This window comes from Episyrphus balteatus, chromosome 3, assembly GCF_945859705.1.
Source record: "Episyrphus balteatus chromosome 3, idEpiBalt1.1, whole genome shotgun sequence".
In the NCBI taxonomy this organism is placed as follows: domain Eukaryota; kingdom Metazoa; phylum Arthropoda; class Insecta; order Diptera; family Syrphidae; genus Episyrphus; species Episyrphus balteatus.
The window spans coordinates 51089895-51104213 of NC_079136.1; the positions used below are offsets into that span (position 1 = coordinate 51089895).

At 32.1% G+C, this 14319-nt stretch overlaps 1 protein-coding gene across 1 annotated transcript; it reads right to left on the bottom strand.

The window, feature by feature from the left end:
- Positions 1-911: 911 nt before the first annotated feature.
- On the bottom strand, positions 912-13419 carry LOC129914604 (tetratricopeptide repeat protein 21B-like). Its single transcript, XM_055993934.1, has 7 exons — positions 13029-13419; positions 4958-7348; positions 3345-3486; positions 3024-3276; positions 2771-2968; positions 2467-2707; positions 912-2410 (listed from the first exon to the last, which is right to left on the bottom strand). The coding sequence occupies exons 2-7, from the start codon at positions 7055-7057 to the stop codon at positions 1352-1354; spliced, it is 3993 nt and encodes a 1330-aa protein (XP_055849909.1). The 5' UTR covers positions 7058-7348; positions 13029-13419; the 3' UTR covers positions 912-1351.
- Positions 13420-14319: the final 900 nt, after the last annotated feature.

Genomic DNA, 14319 nt, shown 5'->3' on the forward strand with positions numbered 1-14319 from the left:
TACAGTGCAATTTTTGTGATCTAGGATGTCTTAAATGATGCCCATAAAATACAAAAGACTTTTTTCAAATCTGGAAAATATTTTTTTTTTATCAAAGTCAGTGAATGAAATAAGTAGATTTTATAACAATCAGGAAGGAAGAAAGGTTATTTAAGAAAATAAAGTTATCAAACCTTACGAGAGTGTGTTTATGTAGTCACAGCGGTTTGTATACGTATTATGTTGTATGAACAAAATTGAAAATAGCAATATAGCTAGTTCACAAAAAGAAAGGAATTATAGTACCAAGAGGCCCAAAAAAATTAGCAAAAATAATGAAAACTATGTGTCGATAAGATTCAAAAAACTCCGAATCCCATATTATAAACCCTATAACTGTGATTCACCAATTTTTCAACCGATTCGGAAGTCATAAATATTTTTCTAACAGACATAGATTTATTGTTATCTTCTTAGAAGAGAGAAATTCCCATCTAAAAATTTGAGAAAACCCAATAGCCAAACAACTTAATGCAAAAATCAGACCTTTGTGTGAAAGCAGTTGCCCTTATCATTAACTGGCCTTTCGAATTTGTATCTGTAGTTGTAACGCAGTGGGTGTTAATAATGTGTATAGTGATGGAAATCTTCAAGAAAGCAGAATTAATTCTTTCGTCTTAAATTAAATAGCAAGAAACATTCTATACAAACATTTATTTATAAGTATGTTATCCAAAAAAAAAATTACTGCAGCATCACAAGAATAGCTGAAGCTAACAAAAAATCCTCAAAAGAATTCATTTAATTTTTGGTTTGAAAATATATAAATATAATACTTTATATTTTTTTAATTTCAATGCACTTTTCTGCACTTTTCTGACCAACACATTAAATAAAAGGAAAATTTTATTTGTAAATAAAGTTCATTTCGGTGTATTAAATGGTGTTGTAATTTATTTTATCTAAAAATGTACATTATAAGAAAAATATTGTTTTATTTAAAATATAAATTAATTCTCGGCTCAATATTTAAACAAAATTTATTGTGTATAAATTAAAAAAAATAAAATAATAACATAAATACTGAATGTAAAAAAAAATCTATAAATAAAATAACTTATAAACTAGCCATACACATTATGTATTTGTAAGTGTTTTTTGTCCTTTATTTTCAGTATCGTATACAAGTCACCTATTTGCACTGGGATTTATTTTGCAATATAAAAATTATAATGACCGTATTTTTTTTCAGCTTACAGCTATTTGAAAAGAAAGTTTACAGTTTTTGAAAGATTCACACTTTGGACGGATATTTCCATAAAAAAAAACTAGAAACGTGGATTGGACGAAAATTTAACCTTCAACAACTATCTTAAGACCTTAAATTATTCCTACACTTATCCAAGATATCTTTCTTAATAATAGTATAATCCGGATGTTCCTTCATAACTTGCTGACAAACATCTATAGCATCAGCATATTTTTTCAACTTCATATAATTAAAAGCCAGTTTATAACCAACATGTGGCTTAGATTTGCCACCACAATTCCATGCACTATGATAACTTTTCGCTGCTTCTCGATAATTTTGCATTTTTTCTGATATTTGTCCAGCAAACTCATAAGCTTTGGTACATGATTTATTATGTTCCAAAACTTTTTCAACAAAACTCTCAGCCACATCATATTTACTTGATTGCATGTAAATATCTGCTAAAAGCAACCAACTTCGTTCTAAATATTCAGCTTCTTCAAAATTCCAAATATTTCGAGATATTCTTTTCAATTGATTTTTTGCTCGTTGAGTTTGCTTCAGCATAATTAAAGCTGATGCCATTCCCAAAATTGGTCCTACTAAATTCTGATATTCTTCTTTCATAGCAAGATCGGAAAAATCTTGCAAAGAAGATTCAATTTGAAATTTCTGTTTCGTTGAGAGTTGTAAGAAATTATGTAAAAGTCGATGATTTAAAGCTTCATTGTCCATTCCACCGGGACGAGGACGAAGTTCTTTCAAAAGTCTTTCAGCAGTTCGCAAAGCAACAATTCTAGAATCATTGAATTCACCACTATCGGCTGCCATCTCAGCATCAGAAGCATTTGGCAACTCACCATCGGGATTAATACAAATCTCAATCATATTGAAGACTGCCTGCTGTCCCCATTCATAATCTCGACGAGCATTATTGAAGAAACGCAGTGAACCGTTCGGATTGCCACAATACCATTCGTAAAGTCCTTTACAGTAGTTGTATCCGGCTATTTGCGATGGATTCACCGAAGCCTGTTCAGCTCGCTGAATAAATGATGCAACCTCAGACAAGGTTCCAGATCGGCGCATTACTTCTATGAGACGCGCCAGAGCGGTCCAATAACATGGCTGGGATATAAGCAATTGGGAAAAGTGGTAAGCAGCGTTTTCAAAATCCATCTAAATGGGAAGAGAAGTTAGATTGACATCATTTTCAACAAAAGTCAATAAAATACTTTTCTAAAGGACAAATCAGCCATCATTACAGAAGCTGCTTCATTATTGCTATCCAAATGAAGAATTTGATTGCAAATCTCTTTGCATTGGTCCATTTGATTCATTTGCAGATGCAATCTAGCTAAAGAAGCCAAAATTGAAATATCATTGGGTGAGTATTTGAGAGATTCTTTGTACACTTTCACCGCCTGGTCATTTTCGCGCAGGCTGATTGATTGTTCAGCAATAAGAAGGCATATTCTATTAGGAAAAATGGAAATTTATTAAATGTCTCACAGAATTCAGGCCATATTCTTCACTTACTTGACAAGAACTTTGTTTTGTTCTTGTAAATTACCCGACTGATCAATAGTGACTCGTTTTTGAACTCGATATTGATTGTCACGAGCTTCTTTGAGTCTGGTTAATGAGAAAGCAATATTTCCAGATTTTTCATGAACTCTAGCTAAGAGAAGCAATTGTTTGGTGCGAAGTTGTAAGGCAGATATATCATTATCGTCACTGAAATAGAAAAAGCTTACTTTAATTGTTAATTATGGTGAGATTTTACACTTACATTCTTCTTTGGTCGACTTCTTGCATTAATATATCAGCAGCATTTTGAAATTGTTTTAACTTCAAGTAAAGTTCAGCGAGATCAAGTTTTAATCCTGAATGATCTGGATTTAGTACAGCTTCTTGATAATAGCGAATTGCTTTTTTATATTGATGAGTCTTGACATAGGCACGACCTAGCTTACTTGCAAGTAGAGAATCATTTGGATTGAGTTCAAGAGCTCGTATATAAGCATCAACAGCGAGATCGGGTTCTACAATTTTGGACAAGAAGAAACTGATAAAATAAACCTACATAACTATATTTTTATATTTTTCGTACCTTGAATAGACATGTAAGCTTCACCAAGCATAAGATAACTTTCTGGTTCAGGACAGTTTTCAACAAGTTGTTTGAAACATTTAGCAAAAGCAACGCGGTCTTTGCGATGATGAAGATAGATATTTGCTAAGTGAGTTTTAGCCTGTTAAAAGACAAATAAGAGTAGTAACTTTAACTAGTGTCGACAATTTTTTCATAAATTTTTGGCTCTTAATTTAACATGGAGGATAAAGATTTTTCAAGAAAATATAGGATCTCTATCGTCGGCCTCATAAGGAAACCTTGTAACTCCCAAAATCGAAATTTTACAGGAGAGACGAAAGAGTAGAGAGACAACAGAGTAGTTGGGGAGTAACGTGCTGTGCAAAATTTGAATTGAAGTCTTTTTAGAGTTTTCGAAATGACTTCAAATTTTCTGTGTTGCTCCACTGACATATTTTCTAAAAAATGGCTGAAGCCAAATTCTACTGGAAATGACTGGCCTTTTTGAGTATCAGAACACTGTTGTTAACAATTACCAATACTCGAATATTGTTAAAATTTGTATATGGATTAAAATCTAGTTAAATGTCTGATGACTAGAACCTCAAACAACTTGGGTGCGAAGGGAGCAGATTGTTAATAGATCTGGCTTGTTGTTTGAGGCCCCAATCCATAATGGATTGAGCCGCCTTATGGCTTGGTCACCCTAAGTAAGGAAGACCATTGTAGTGCCCAGTCGAAATGAATAACAAGTCCTTATGGACTTTTAAGAGTAAAAGCCAGATTGATGGATGATAGGTTCCAAAAGTGTTGTCTTTTGTTTTATCAATTTGTTTATTAAACCTAAAACCAATCAAATTAGCATAGTAACCCTATACATACCCGAATTTGTCTATTTTGCTGATTTTAGCTTTCAAAAACTAAATTTAGTGCAAAAACAATGTATAACGGCCTTGGACTTATAAGATTTCCAATAACTGGAGCCTAAAATAATCTCTTTGGATCCAATGGTTTCAAAGATATTCCTTTTCAAATATCATCAGTTTCGTTAAATTGGAATATTTTTTGCAAAATTTTCTTATTAGGTACAAATATTGAAGTCATTGGGAAATTTTGTCTTACAGTTTGGTGAACTCGTTCAATTTTTGTTTATGTTGTTTATCATATGAAAATTGCAGTTTTTCCAAATTGAGACAGAAATTTATCATTTTAAATACAAAATGCATTTCTTTAAATAATTCGGTACCATTTTAGAGCATACATTTTTTTTTAAATCAAAATGACGTTAACAAACAATGGTACATCGACAGATTACTTTGAGAATTACCTTCGAAAAAAGGGGTCTAATTTGGTCCAAATATCAATCACCAACAAGACCTTTGTTAGATAATAGAGGATACAATTAAGCGTCCATAGACGTTAAAGTTATTCCAGGAATAGAAATTAGGCGCAAAGTGAGCGGCATTCAAAAGTACCCTTTCGATCAAAAGCCTTTCTCATTTGGTACCTAGATAGACGAACTCGAATTTGGGTTCTGTGTTGCTGAATAAGAGTCAGAACAAATTAGGACAGCATTTGTTCTACAACGTATTTTGCATGAAATTTATTTTAACCATCCACCCCCAACTCACCTGAATATAATACGATTGTCCCGGTTGAATATCCTCCAGCAATTCAATAGACTTTGCTATATTCCCATTTTGCAATACAAGATCCGAATTTGCAATAACCACTCGTCCTTCTTCTGATGTTCCACTAAATTCTTCCATAGCGTTTTGTAGTAACCTTTCACTTTCAAAACTCTCACCCAATTGAATATAAACTTCAATCAATTCCAAATACAATGTAACCTTATCGGCTAAAGTAAAACTTCCAATATCCGATTTACGATATTTCTTCGGTGAAGCTACATTATTCGATAATTCTTGAGTAAATTTACTTCCTGTTAAATTCATTGCATTTAAAAAACTCTTCTGTGCCTCAACGTATTGTTGTTGATTCTTCTGAACAATGCCAATTAACAAATGGTACAATGGATTCTCACGAACTGAAAAATTATGTGACAAACCAATTTCCAAGGATTGCAAAGCTTTGGAAAACTGTTTCTGCTGAATATGTATTTGAGCTATTAGCAAATGAGCATCAGTATAAGTTGGATCTATTTCATTAAGAATCTTCTGCAAAGTTGTTGTCGATGAACTGATCTCCCCACAAAGGAATTCAGCCTTTGCCATTAGGAATATAGCCTTCACTGAGCCAGGGCATGCTTTGCACACCGCCTCCAAAATATTCAAGCAATGTTTTAACGAAATGTGTAGCGTGTCTTTGGTCAAATTCACACCCACTTTAACCTGCACTTGAACAGGTGAATGTTGCATAAGTTCCATAGTGACTTGAAGCAAAAAATCCGGATCAAATCGAAGAAGATATTCTGCGCCATACGATAAAGCTTTTAGATTTTTAAAATGAATCTCTGTAGCTTCAATTAGAAGTGCTACAGCTCGATCGCCATTCTCAGCAATTTTCGAAGAGAGAAACAATAAAATCGGTTCCTTATCAATTCCCTTGATTTCATTTAAAAATTCAACTTGCTGACGAACTTGTTCCGTAACTCCACTTTCGATAATCTGGCATAGAGTAAGGCCACATAGAGCAAAAAATAAATTGTCATCCACTTTGGTTGCCGATTTGAAACACTTAGTCGCTTCTTTGTAATTGCCCATCATAATATACTGATAGCCCAGTTCGGTGAGGAATTCAACATTTCCGGGACTGAGCTGGACAATTTTATCGATGTACTTATTGGTAAGGTTAAGGATATCCTTTTGACGACCACATATTCTAGCAAAGAGCTGACAAATCTGAAGAATAAGACTGTAATTGCCCATTTCTACACGTTCGGCGGCATTCAGCAATTGTTGAAGTGTCTGTACTCCCGATGGGATATTGCCCTCTCTACAAATCAACAAGAATCCCTTAACTCTTAAAGCAGCTATGTTTGTTGGTTCGAGATTTACAATTCTCAAAGCTGTTTCAAATCCATAATCCCAGTTCCAACTGGCAAGATGAGTTTCCATTTTCTCAATTAGCGGAATATTCAGCTCAGGGAAACGCACCGAGAGCTTATTCAGCACTGAAATAGCATTCTCGTAGTCACTATTCAGTTGAAAGTACTTAACTTGCCCCAGAGATGCATCAATGTTTTTTCCTTTGAGCAAAACTTTTTCCAAAGAGAGAAGAGTATTCTTACTTATCCTTTCTTCTGTGTACATTTCAGCCCAAGCTTTCAACACATGAGCATTTGAATGATCAGGATTTAGTTTGATTGCCTTTTCTGCATATTCCCGAGCCTTTTCTACTTTCCCACCACTGAGGAACAAGAATACAGCCGCATAATAAGCTGAATTAGCTGTTAAATTCTTTCGTTCTTCTTTCAATTTTAATTCCAAACCAGCCAAAGCATCATTGTCGACTAGATTGCATCGTTTATGGGCATAAATGAGACCCAATGTTGCAGCCAATCCCAAATCTGGTTCATTTTTTAGAGGATTCAACTCACGAATACCTTCTTGGACACGATTGCCAAGAGCCAACGAAATACCATTGTACAATCGAAATGATGCATTTGCTGGATGTTTGGCTAAACCGTCGAGTGCTGTCTTTTGCATTGAATGAAAAAACCTAGCACGTCCGTAGTAAAGGACAAGACTAGAAAAATCTTGTTCATCCATTGAGATGATTTGTGTTATGAAGTGAAGTGAAAATCTGTATAATTTATTGGTTGCAGTAAAGGTTTATTAATTTTATTTGTGTAATATTAATCAGAACATATCAGTTAGTCGAAAAGTAAAAATCTCTGAAATTCATTTCTTTTCATTCGTTTTAAAAGAATTTTATTACTTTCACGTTTAATCTTGGAATTTTTTCAAATATTCTGGTTCATAGGTTTCAACGTAATGTTGGAAATAATGACATTCGGATGCAATTCGATATTTGTTTTCATCGACGTGCTTCAATGCAGCCTGAAAGTATAAATGGTTTGAATTTAAACGAAAAATATGTTACTTCTACTTGCGTTATGACTTACTTATATACTAATTCTTATTTTTAAAAATGTGCAATGATTAAAGACGTTAAATTAAAAACGATGCGTGAATTAGGTTGTGGCCATGAGTATATGAATTTTAATTTTTACCGCACTAATGTCCATACATATTTGATAATTATAGAAAATGCTAGGTCTACTATGGACCCTGATACGACATCCTTTGATAAACTTAACATGTCTAAATTTTACTGGTAGGAAATTGAAGAAATTGAAATGTAGCTGAACGAATTTGTCCGATATCGACTCAAAAATTAGTCGAAACGAGGAAAGAGTTGGAATCAATCAAACTAGAGAGGGTGGCGGGCAATACGACGAACAATTCCAAATTAATGGAAACATGAAATTAGAAAAGTTGGAGATCTTGACAATATTTTCACCTACTTACATACGTCTGTGAGTCATAATTTGTCCAAATGAATAACATTAAAGATTCGCTTAGAAGCATATTGTCAGATGATTCCAACTTTATCTTTCAGTTCAGCCTGCATTTTGCGTAAAGTGACGAAACGTAGCCCTGGTATAAACTACTTGGCATCGAGTTCACAACAAGAGAAGTCATACTACAATATTTCTTTCTTCTTTGTTTTATTTACATCTAAAAATTGAAAAGTAAAAAATTTCAAATTCATTTTTTTCAAACTCAGTTTTTCCGAAAGTAAAATTTGAAACAATGATGCAGAAAGCTTTTTTTTTGGTTCTAAAAACAATTTTTGTAGTTTTTTTCAAAAACAAATAGCGTTATAAAGAAATAATAATTTTGTAAATCTCCCACTTTTTGCAAAAAGTGGCCATTTAGTTATACCTTTTATCTGAAATTTTTTTTTTTTTTTTATTAAAACCAACTACAATAATAATCTGTTATTTTCAAATTTAAAATAATAGGTGTGTTTACAAATAAAACGCTGCGTAGTTTAAAATTAATTATTTTTGCTTCTAGTGGTCACAAAAAAAACTAGATCAAAACTGTATGGCACGCTGAAGGTACCTCAAATAAATATTTTTTTTTTAAATGGCACGAGGCTCTAAAAAGGTTCGCCATCCCTGTTATAGGGCATGAAAGTTACCCTTATTTCAATAGTCCTATTAGCGTAGGTGACAAGGTGATTGCTCTTTACTTTTTCTCTCTGAGTTCGTATTCGTATGTGACAGTTTACACCGAAGAAAAAGTAGAGCATAAAAGTTTATGTTTTTAAAAATAAATTATTTAAGATTCGTTTCAGCAAATGGCCCTTAAAGAAAAAAAGAAAAGCGTTAAGAAAAACTCAACGTAATATTGTAAATCAGGTAAGAGCTCAAACCAATAAGTCGATTTGGCTCAAACCTTTTGTTTATTTTTGATTCTAAGGAAGGGAAATTGAAATTTTGCTAACGGTATTCGGCCGAATACCGAACATTCGACCACGCTTATACATTTGCCTACTATTGCGACAAAGAATTCTGAATAAGAAGTTTTATTCACAAAAACTTATCATTAGTAAATTTTATTTTCTACAGCCCTAACCAAAATTCAAATTTAAGGCTGACTTTAATATTAAACTGAATTATACATATTTCACCCTACCAATAAACAATTTATTACTCAGGTACAAGGCTAACGCTCAGCTAAATTTAATAGTTGACTTTCATAACCATAAAATTTAACCGAGCGTTAGCTTTTAACCTGAGTTATTTTTATACACTAGCCCAAAAAGTTAAAGGAACAAAGCAAAATTCGTGATAGCTCCAAAACAAGTACCTATTCGATTTGATTTCTTCTACTTAGATATATTTTTAGAAAAAAAAAATTCAAAATCGTTGGAACCTTATAAATAGATTAAATAAAAATTCAAAAATAAAATTGGTATGCAATTTCGTAGAAATTACTAATCAACATTCAAAACTTAAATGTCAAAAAAAAGAAAAGAAATGAAAAAAAAGAAAAGTATCCAAAAATGATACGAAAAGATTTTTTTTTTTCAAAATTTAACAATTTATAAAAACTTTAAATTTTTATTTACAGCTGCAAATTTGAACAAACCCGTATATTAAAAGTTCTTGTTCCCATACATATGTACATAAATCAGTTTAAGCAAATAAAGGAGGTAGTTTCGTATTGTATGTATTAAAATACTTTAAAATAATGTGGAATATGGCCATATTGTATGAACTGGATCCTTACCTACTTTTTTATTTTGCGGTTTAAGAAAATAGTAAGTATATGCCACAGTGCATGTGGACAACATTCAAATAATGTGAACTGCAACTTTGGCCTAGACGTTATTACAAAAATTAAATAAACACTTCCACTCTATAACTGATAGTCCGGTCAATTTAGACATCCAAGGTTACATTAATTCCCAGCAAGCTGAAAATTGGTAGGATTGTTGGAAACACCATCATAAATTAAATTTAAAAAGTCCTCATCGATCCGAGGTGTGGAAAAAAACTTACGGGGGGTCAAAGGTCACAAAAACTGGTTTTTCACGATTTTCAGCAAAACGGTAAGTCTCATCAAAAAATTTTCAATGCAAGAATTGTAGACCAGATTATTATATATAAAAAGTGTCATAACACTTTTTTCCTAAGACCCACCGTTTCTTAGGTATAACGATTCAAAAAGTTGAAGTTGAGTTGTAATCGTCATAATCAGGCCTATTTTGAAAAAAAACTCCTAACTGAAAAGTTCCTGAAATTTCATTATTTTTTAAGCTTGAATTTCGTTTTTCAATGGTTAAGAATATAGGAAAGCAAAAAAAAAATGGAAATTTTCACCATTTTTCCGATTGGGGCCCTTCTCCCGAAACCATTTCCCTGGGAATTTTTGTTTAGAATATGTCTGAATAAATACAGGGTGTGCAATAGAGAATGGACAACCCTAAAACGGCTGATATCTACACTTATGGATGTTCTAAAAAAACAGATAGAAAAAAGTTCTATCGCAACCAGTTCATAAAATATTGGCTTTTTTTCGTTCAGTGTATTTTAAATTTTAACATCTTGTGTTTTCGTTCACTACAACCACGAATGAATGAATTTTATTTATTTCTTTTTTTTTTATAATTTTCTACAATAATTGTATGAGTACATAAACTCTTTAAAAACTGCAAAGCTATTGCACATTTTCCTTAAAAAAATTTTGAAATCTGTTTTTTGATGCAAAATGTAAAAAAAGTATTTTATGAAAAATTTTAAACACCTGTGGTATAAAATAAATCTATAGAAACCTAAGTGGCCGACTTACTTAAAAATATTCTCTTCTAAGGGGAGTATTTTTAAGAAAGTTGGCCACCTAGGTTTCTATAGATTTATTTTATACCACAGGTGTTTAAAATTTTTCATAAAATACTTTTTTTACATTTTGCATCAAAAAACAGATTTCAAAATTTTTTTAAGGAAAATGTGCGATAGCTTTGCAGTTTTTAAAGAGTTTATGTACTCATACAATTATTGTAGAAAATTATAAAAAAAAGAAATAAATAAAATTCATTCATTCGTGGTTGTAGTGAACGAAAACACAAGATGTTAAAATTTAAAATACACTGAACGAAAAAAAGCCAATATTTTATGAACTGGTTGCGATAGAACTTTTTTCTATCTGTTTTTAGAACATCCATAAGTGTAGATATCAGCCGTTTTAGGGTTGTCCATTCTCTATTGCACACCCTGTATTTATTCAGACATATTCTAAACAAAAATTCCCAGGGAAATGGTTTCGGGAGAAGGGCCCCAATCGGAAAAATGGTGAAAATTTCCATTTTTTTTTTTGCTTTCCTATATTCTTAACCATTGAAAAACGAAATTCAAGCTTAAAAAATAATGAAATTTCAGGAACTTTTCAGTTAGGAGTTTTTTTTCAAAATAGGCCTGATTATGACGATTACAACTCAACTTCAACTTTTTGAATCGTTATACCTAAGAAGCGGTGGGTCTTAGGAAAAAAAGTGTTATGACACTTTTTATATATAATAATCTGGTCTACAATTCTTGCATTGAAAATTTTTTGATGAGACTTACCGTTTTGCTGAAAATCGTGAAAAACCAGTTTTTGTGACCTTTGACCCCCCATAAGTTTTTTTCCACACCTCGGATCGATGAGGACTTTTTAAATTTAATTTATGATGGTGTTTCCAACAATCCTACCAATTTTCAGCTTGCTGGGAATTAATGTAACCTCACCCCCTTATTTTAGTCTAATTTGACCGGACTATGAAGAAAATCTTCTTGCCGTTAATAAAAACAAAAAAAACAAAATCTTTTCAAATATACATAAGAATCAAACATTCAAAAATAAATATTCAATTCAAAATATTACAAAAATTTAAAATAAATTCAATTTGAATATTACAGAAACAAAAATAAACAAACACACTACACACACAAAACAAAACTAATACAAATACACCAAATATAAATAATATTGTAGTTGTGGTTACTTAGTAACCAAAAGTCCTTTTCAGGAATTTTTCGGCCATCGAATACACAATCCTAAAACAATTGTGGCGCCACCCCTCAAACATAGCGGATGTTTTTTCCGGTGTCACTTTTATATATAATTATTCAATGGTAATATCTCATTGAATTTTTCTGACTTCAGATTCGAGCTCAGCACATAAAAATCTTTAAAAAAAAATTATTTTTGTTTTTTTAACAAAAAACACGTTTACCAGTGTAATCGAGTAGGGGAGAAAAATCGACCGGTCTAAGAATTGAATATCAAAATATTTAAAACGTTTTCAATCTTTTTGAAACGCGCTTTAAAAGGGTCATGTTTCTTCTATAAATAAAGCCATTATTTAAGTTTCTACCGTTATTGTTCACAGAGCTGTTTGCGTCAACATGAGTGAGAGTACGTAAAAGTAAGCCTTTTTTTTAACTAATAAAGCTCGCAAAAGCGAATATTGAACTATTGAGACCCTAAGAAACATTTCTGCGTCAAAAAATCTGAATTGCAAGAAAGTTCGAGTAATTTTGGGTTCAAACGACCCTTGCGAAAACATCACAAAAACAGTGTTTTTGGAAGTTCAAAATTTGATATCTCAAAAGGCGATAAGCGAGAAAAGATGACTTACTACTGAAAATAATAAAGTGATGGTCCGTGAGTTTAAACTGGCGATCATTTTAGCAATCTTGATTTGGCGAACATCGCATGTAAATTCTACAATGAGGAACATGAGCAATAAATTCATTACAAACATTGTAGAAGTGAGTCACCCATGCATTTCACATAAACATACCTCGAACCTTTTTAAGAGAGAAAGTTGTTACCTATTCCAGGTATTTAAGACTTTATTTAGAGACAAGAGTTGTCAAGAGAGCTGTTAGAGAGGAATCAGAATCAACTCAAGTTGTTGGTAGCTACTAAGCGGGGAAGAACCATGACAGATGACACTCTAAATATCTATCCACCTGACCTACATGAAGTTACGACAGTGATGTTGTAGTGTTGTTAGTGAGGTCCCTTTTCCCTAAATATTCTAAAAAAAAAAGCATTTCATAAAATACCTATCGTACATAGTTTTGAATGAAATGAATTAATGTGAACATAAAAGCAACAATGAAAGACAACAAATAAACAAAAGAAGATTTATCAAAATTTATATATGTATTTATCCAACCTGTGCCAATAGTTTGCCATAACCTTTGCCACCAGCTTCCTTAGGGACTTCTGTGTGTAGAACTTTGAGAATGTCCTTTTTCAATTTGTAAACTAAAAAAGCCCGGCCTTCGACTAATTCAATACGAAATTCTCGAGATTCCGGATCGTGAACAACTTTGGCATCTGGAAGACTGCAGGCGAACTTTTTACTGGCCATGACAATGGGTAAACTTGGACGAAATATTTGTGATTTTGGTACCGGTGCAGCAAGAATAATTGTGCTAAGAAAATTGCGTGCTTGAGCTAACATATTTTTAATCAACATTACAATAATGTAAATAATTTATATTAAAATAAAATATATAAAACAAAAAAAACCTAAAACTAATTTAAATAATAATTATTAAAGTAATAAATGCAATTGAACTTACCGAAAAATATAGATTGTTTTAATTTTTATGGAAATTTTGGTTGCTATCACAACAAATAACTTGATTACAAAAATATCAAAACAAAATAGTCAGCGGGCAAGTGACGTTTCATATGTCAGTATACTCGAGTCTCGATTTGCGTGTTCAGTGTAACATGCATTTATCACGAAAAAACTAAAATGAAATGACTCCATTCAGGGTATTCTTCTGCTATTCTTTTTAAAAAATTATATATTATTATTATTAGGTGTGTTTTTTTGTTTAAGCCTGGTACGCTGCTCGCGCTAAATTTTAGCCAAGATAAAATTCCCATACAAGTTATCGATAACTTGTATGGGATCCATTTTATCTCGGCTAAAAATTTTCGATAATTTGTATGGGAGCTAAAATTTAGCGCGAGCAGCGTACCAGGCTTTATCTATATAGATTTTGTGCAAAAAAACGACATCGGGATTTTTGAAATCCATGCAAACATTTGGCACCACTGTACATATACTTTGGCAGCTGTCTGTCAAAAATGTTGCTTTTGTTTTTTTTTTATTTTAACTCCGAAGTGGGAAGGCCATTACATCCATGTTGGATGCAAACAAAAATTTTCATATGGCCATGGCATCCATGTTGGATTCAAAAAAATTGTTTTTTCACAAAAAACCAAAAGTGATCTGTATATTCTTAGCTACATTTTAAGACCATGACCATTAAAATTAGTTGCGTCGTTCTTGTGTTATAAGCGTTTGAAGGTAGCCATATTGAATTTTTTTTCGATTTTTTAAAAATCAAATGTGAAAACTTTTTTATTTTTATTTCTAATTTTTCGACAATACTGTAACGATGAATTACCGAACTACTTTTAAGATAAAAGTCTGAACACACTACCTG

What these genes read in the sequence shown, in the direction of transcription:
- LOC129914604 (XM_055993934.1), bottom strand. Translation starts at nt 7,057, where the DNA reads ATGGATGAACAAGATTTTTCTAGTCTTGTCCTTTACTACGGACGTGCT. An exon ending in AGCTTACATGTCTATTCAAG is followed by an intron (nt 3,277 to 3,344) that starts GTACGAAAAATA and finishes CCAAAATTGTAG; the next exon opens with AACCCGATCTCGCTGTTGAT. An exon ending in CTGATTTGTCCTTTAGAAAA is followed by an intron (nt 2,411 to 2,466) that starts GTATTTTATTGA and finishes CTTCCCATTTAG; the next exon opens with ATGGATTTTGAAAACGCTGC.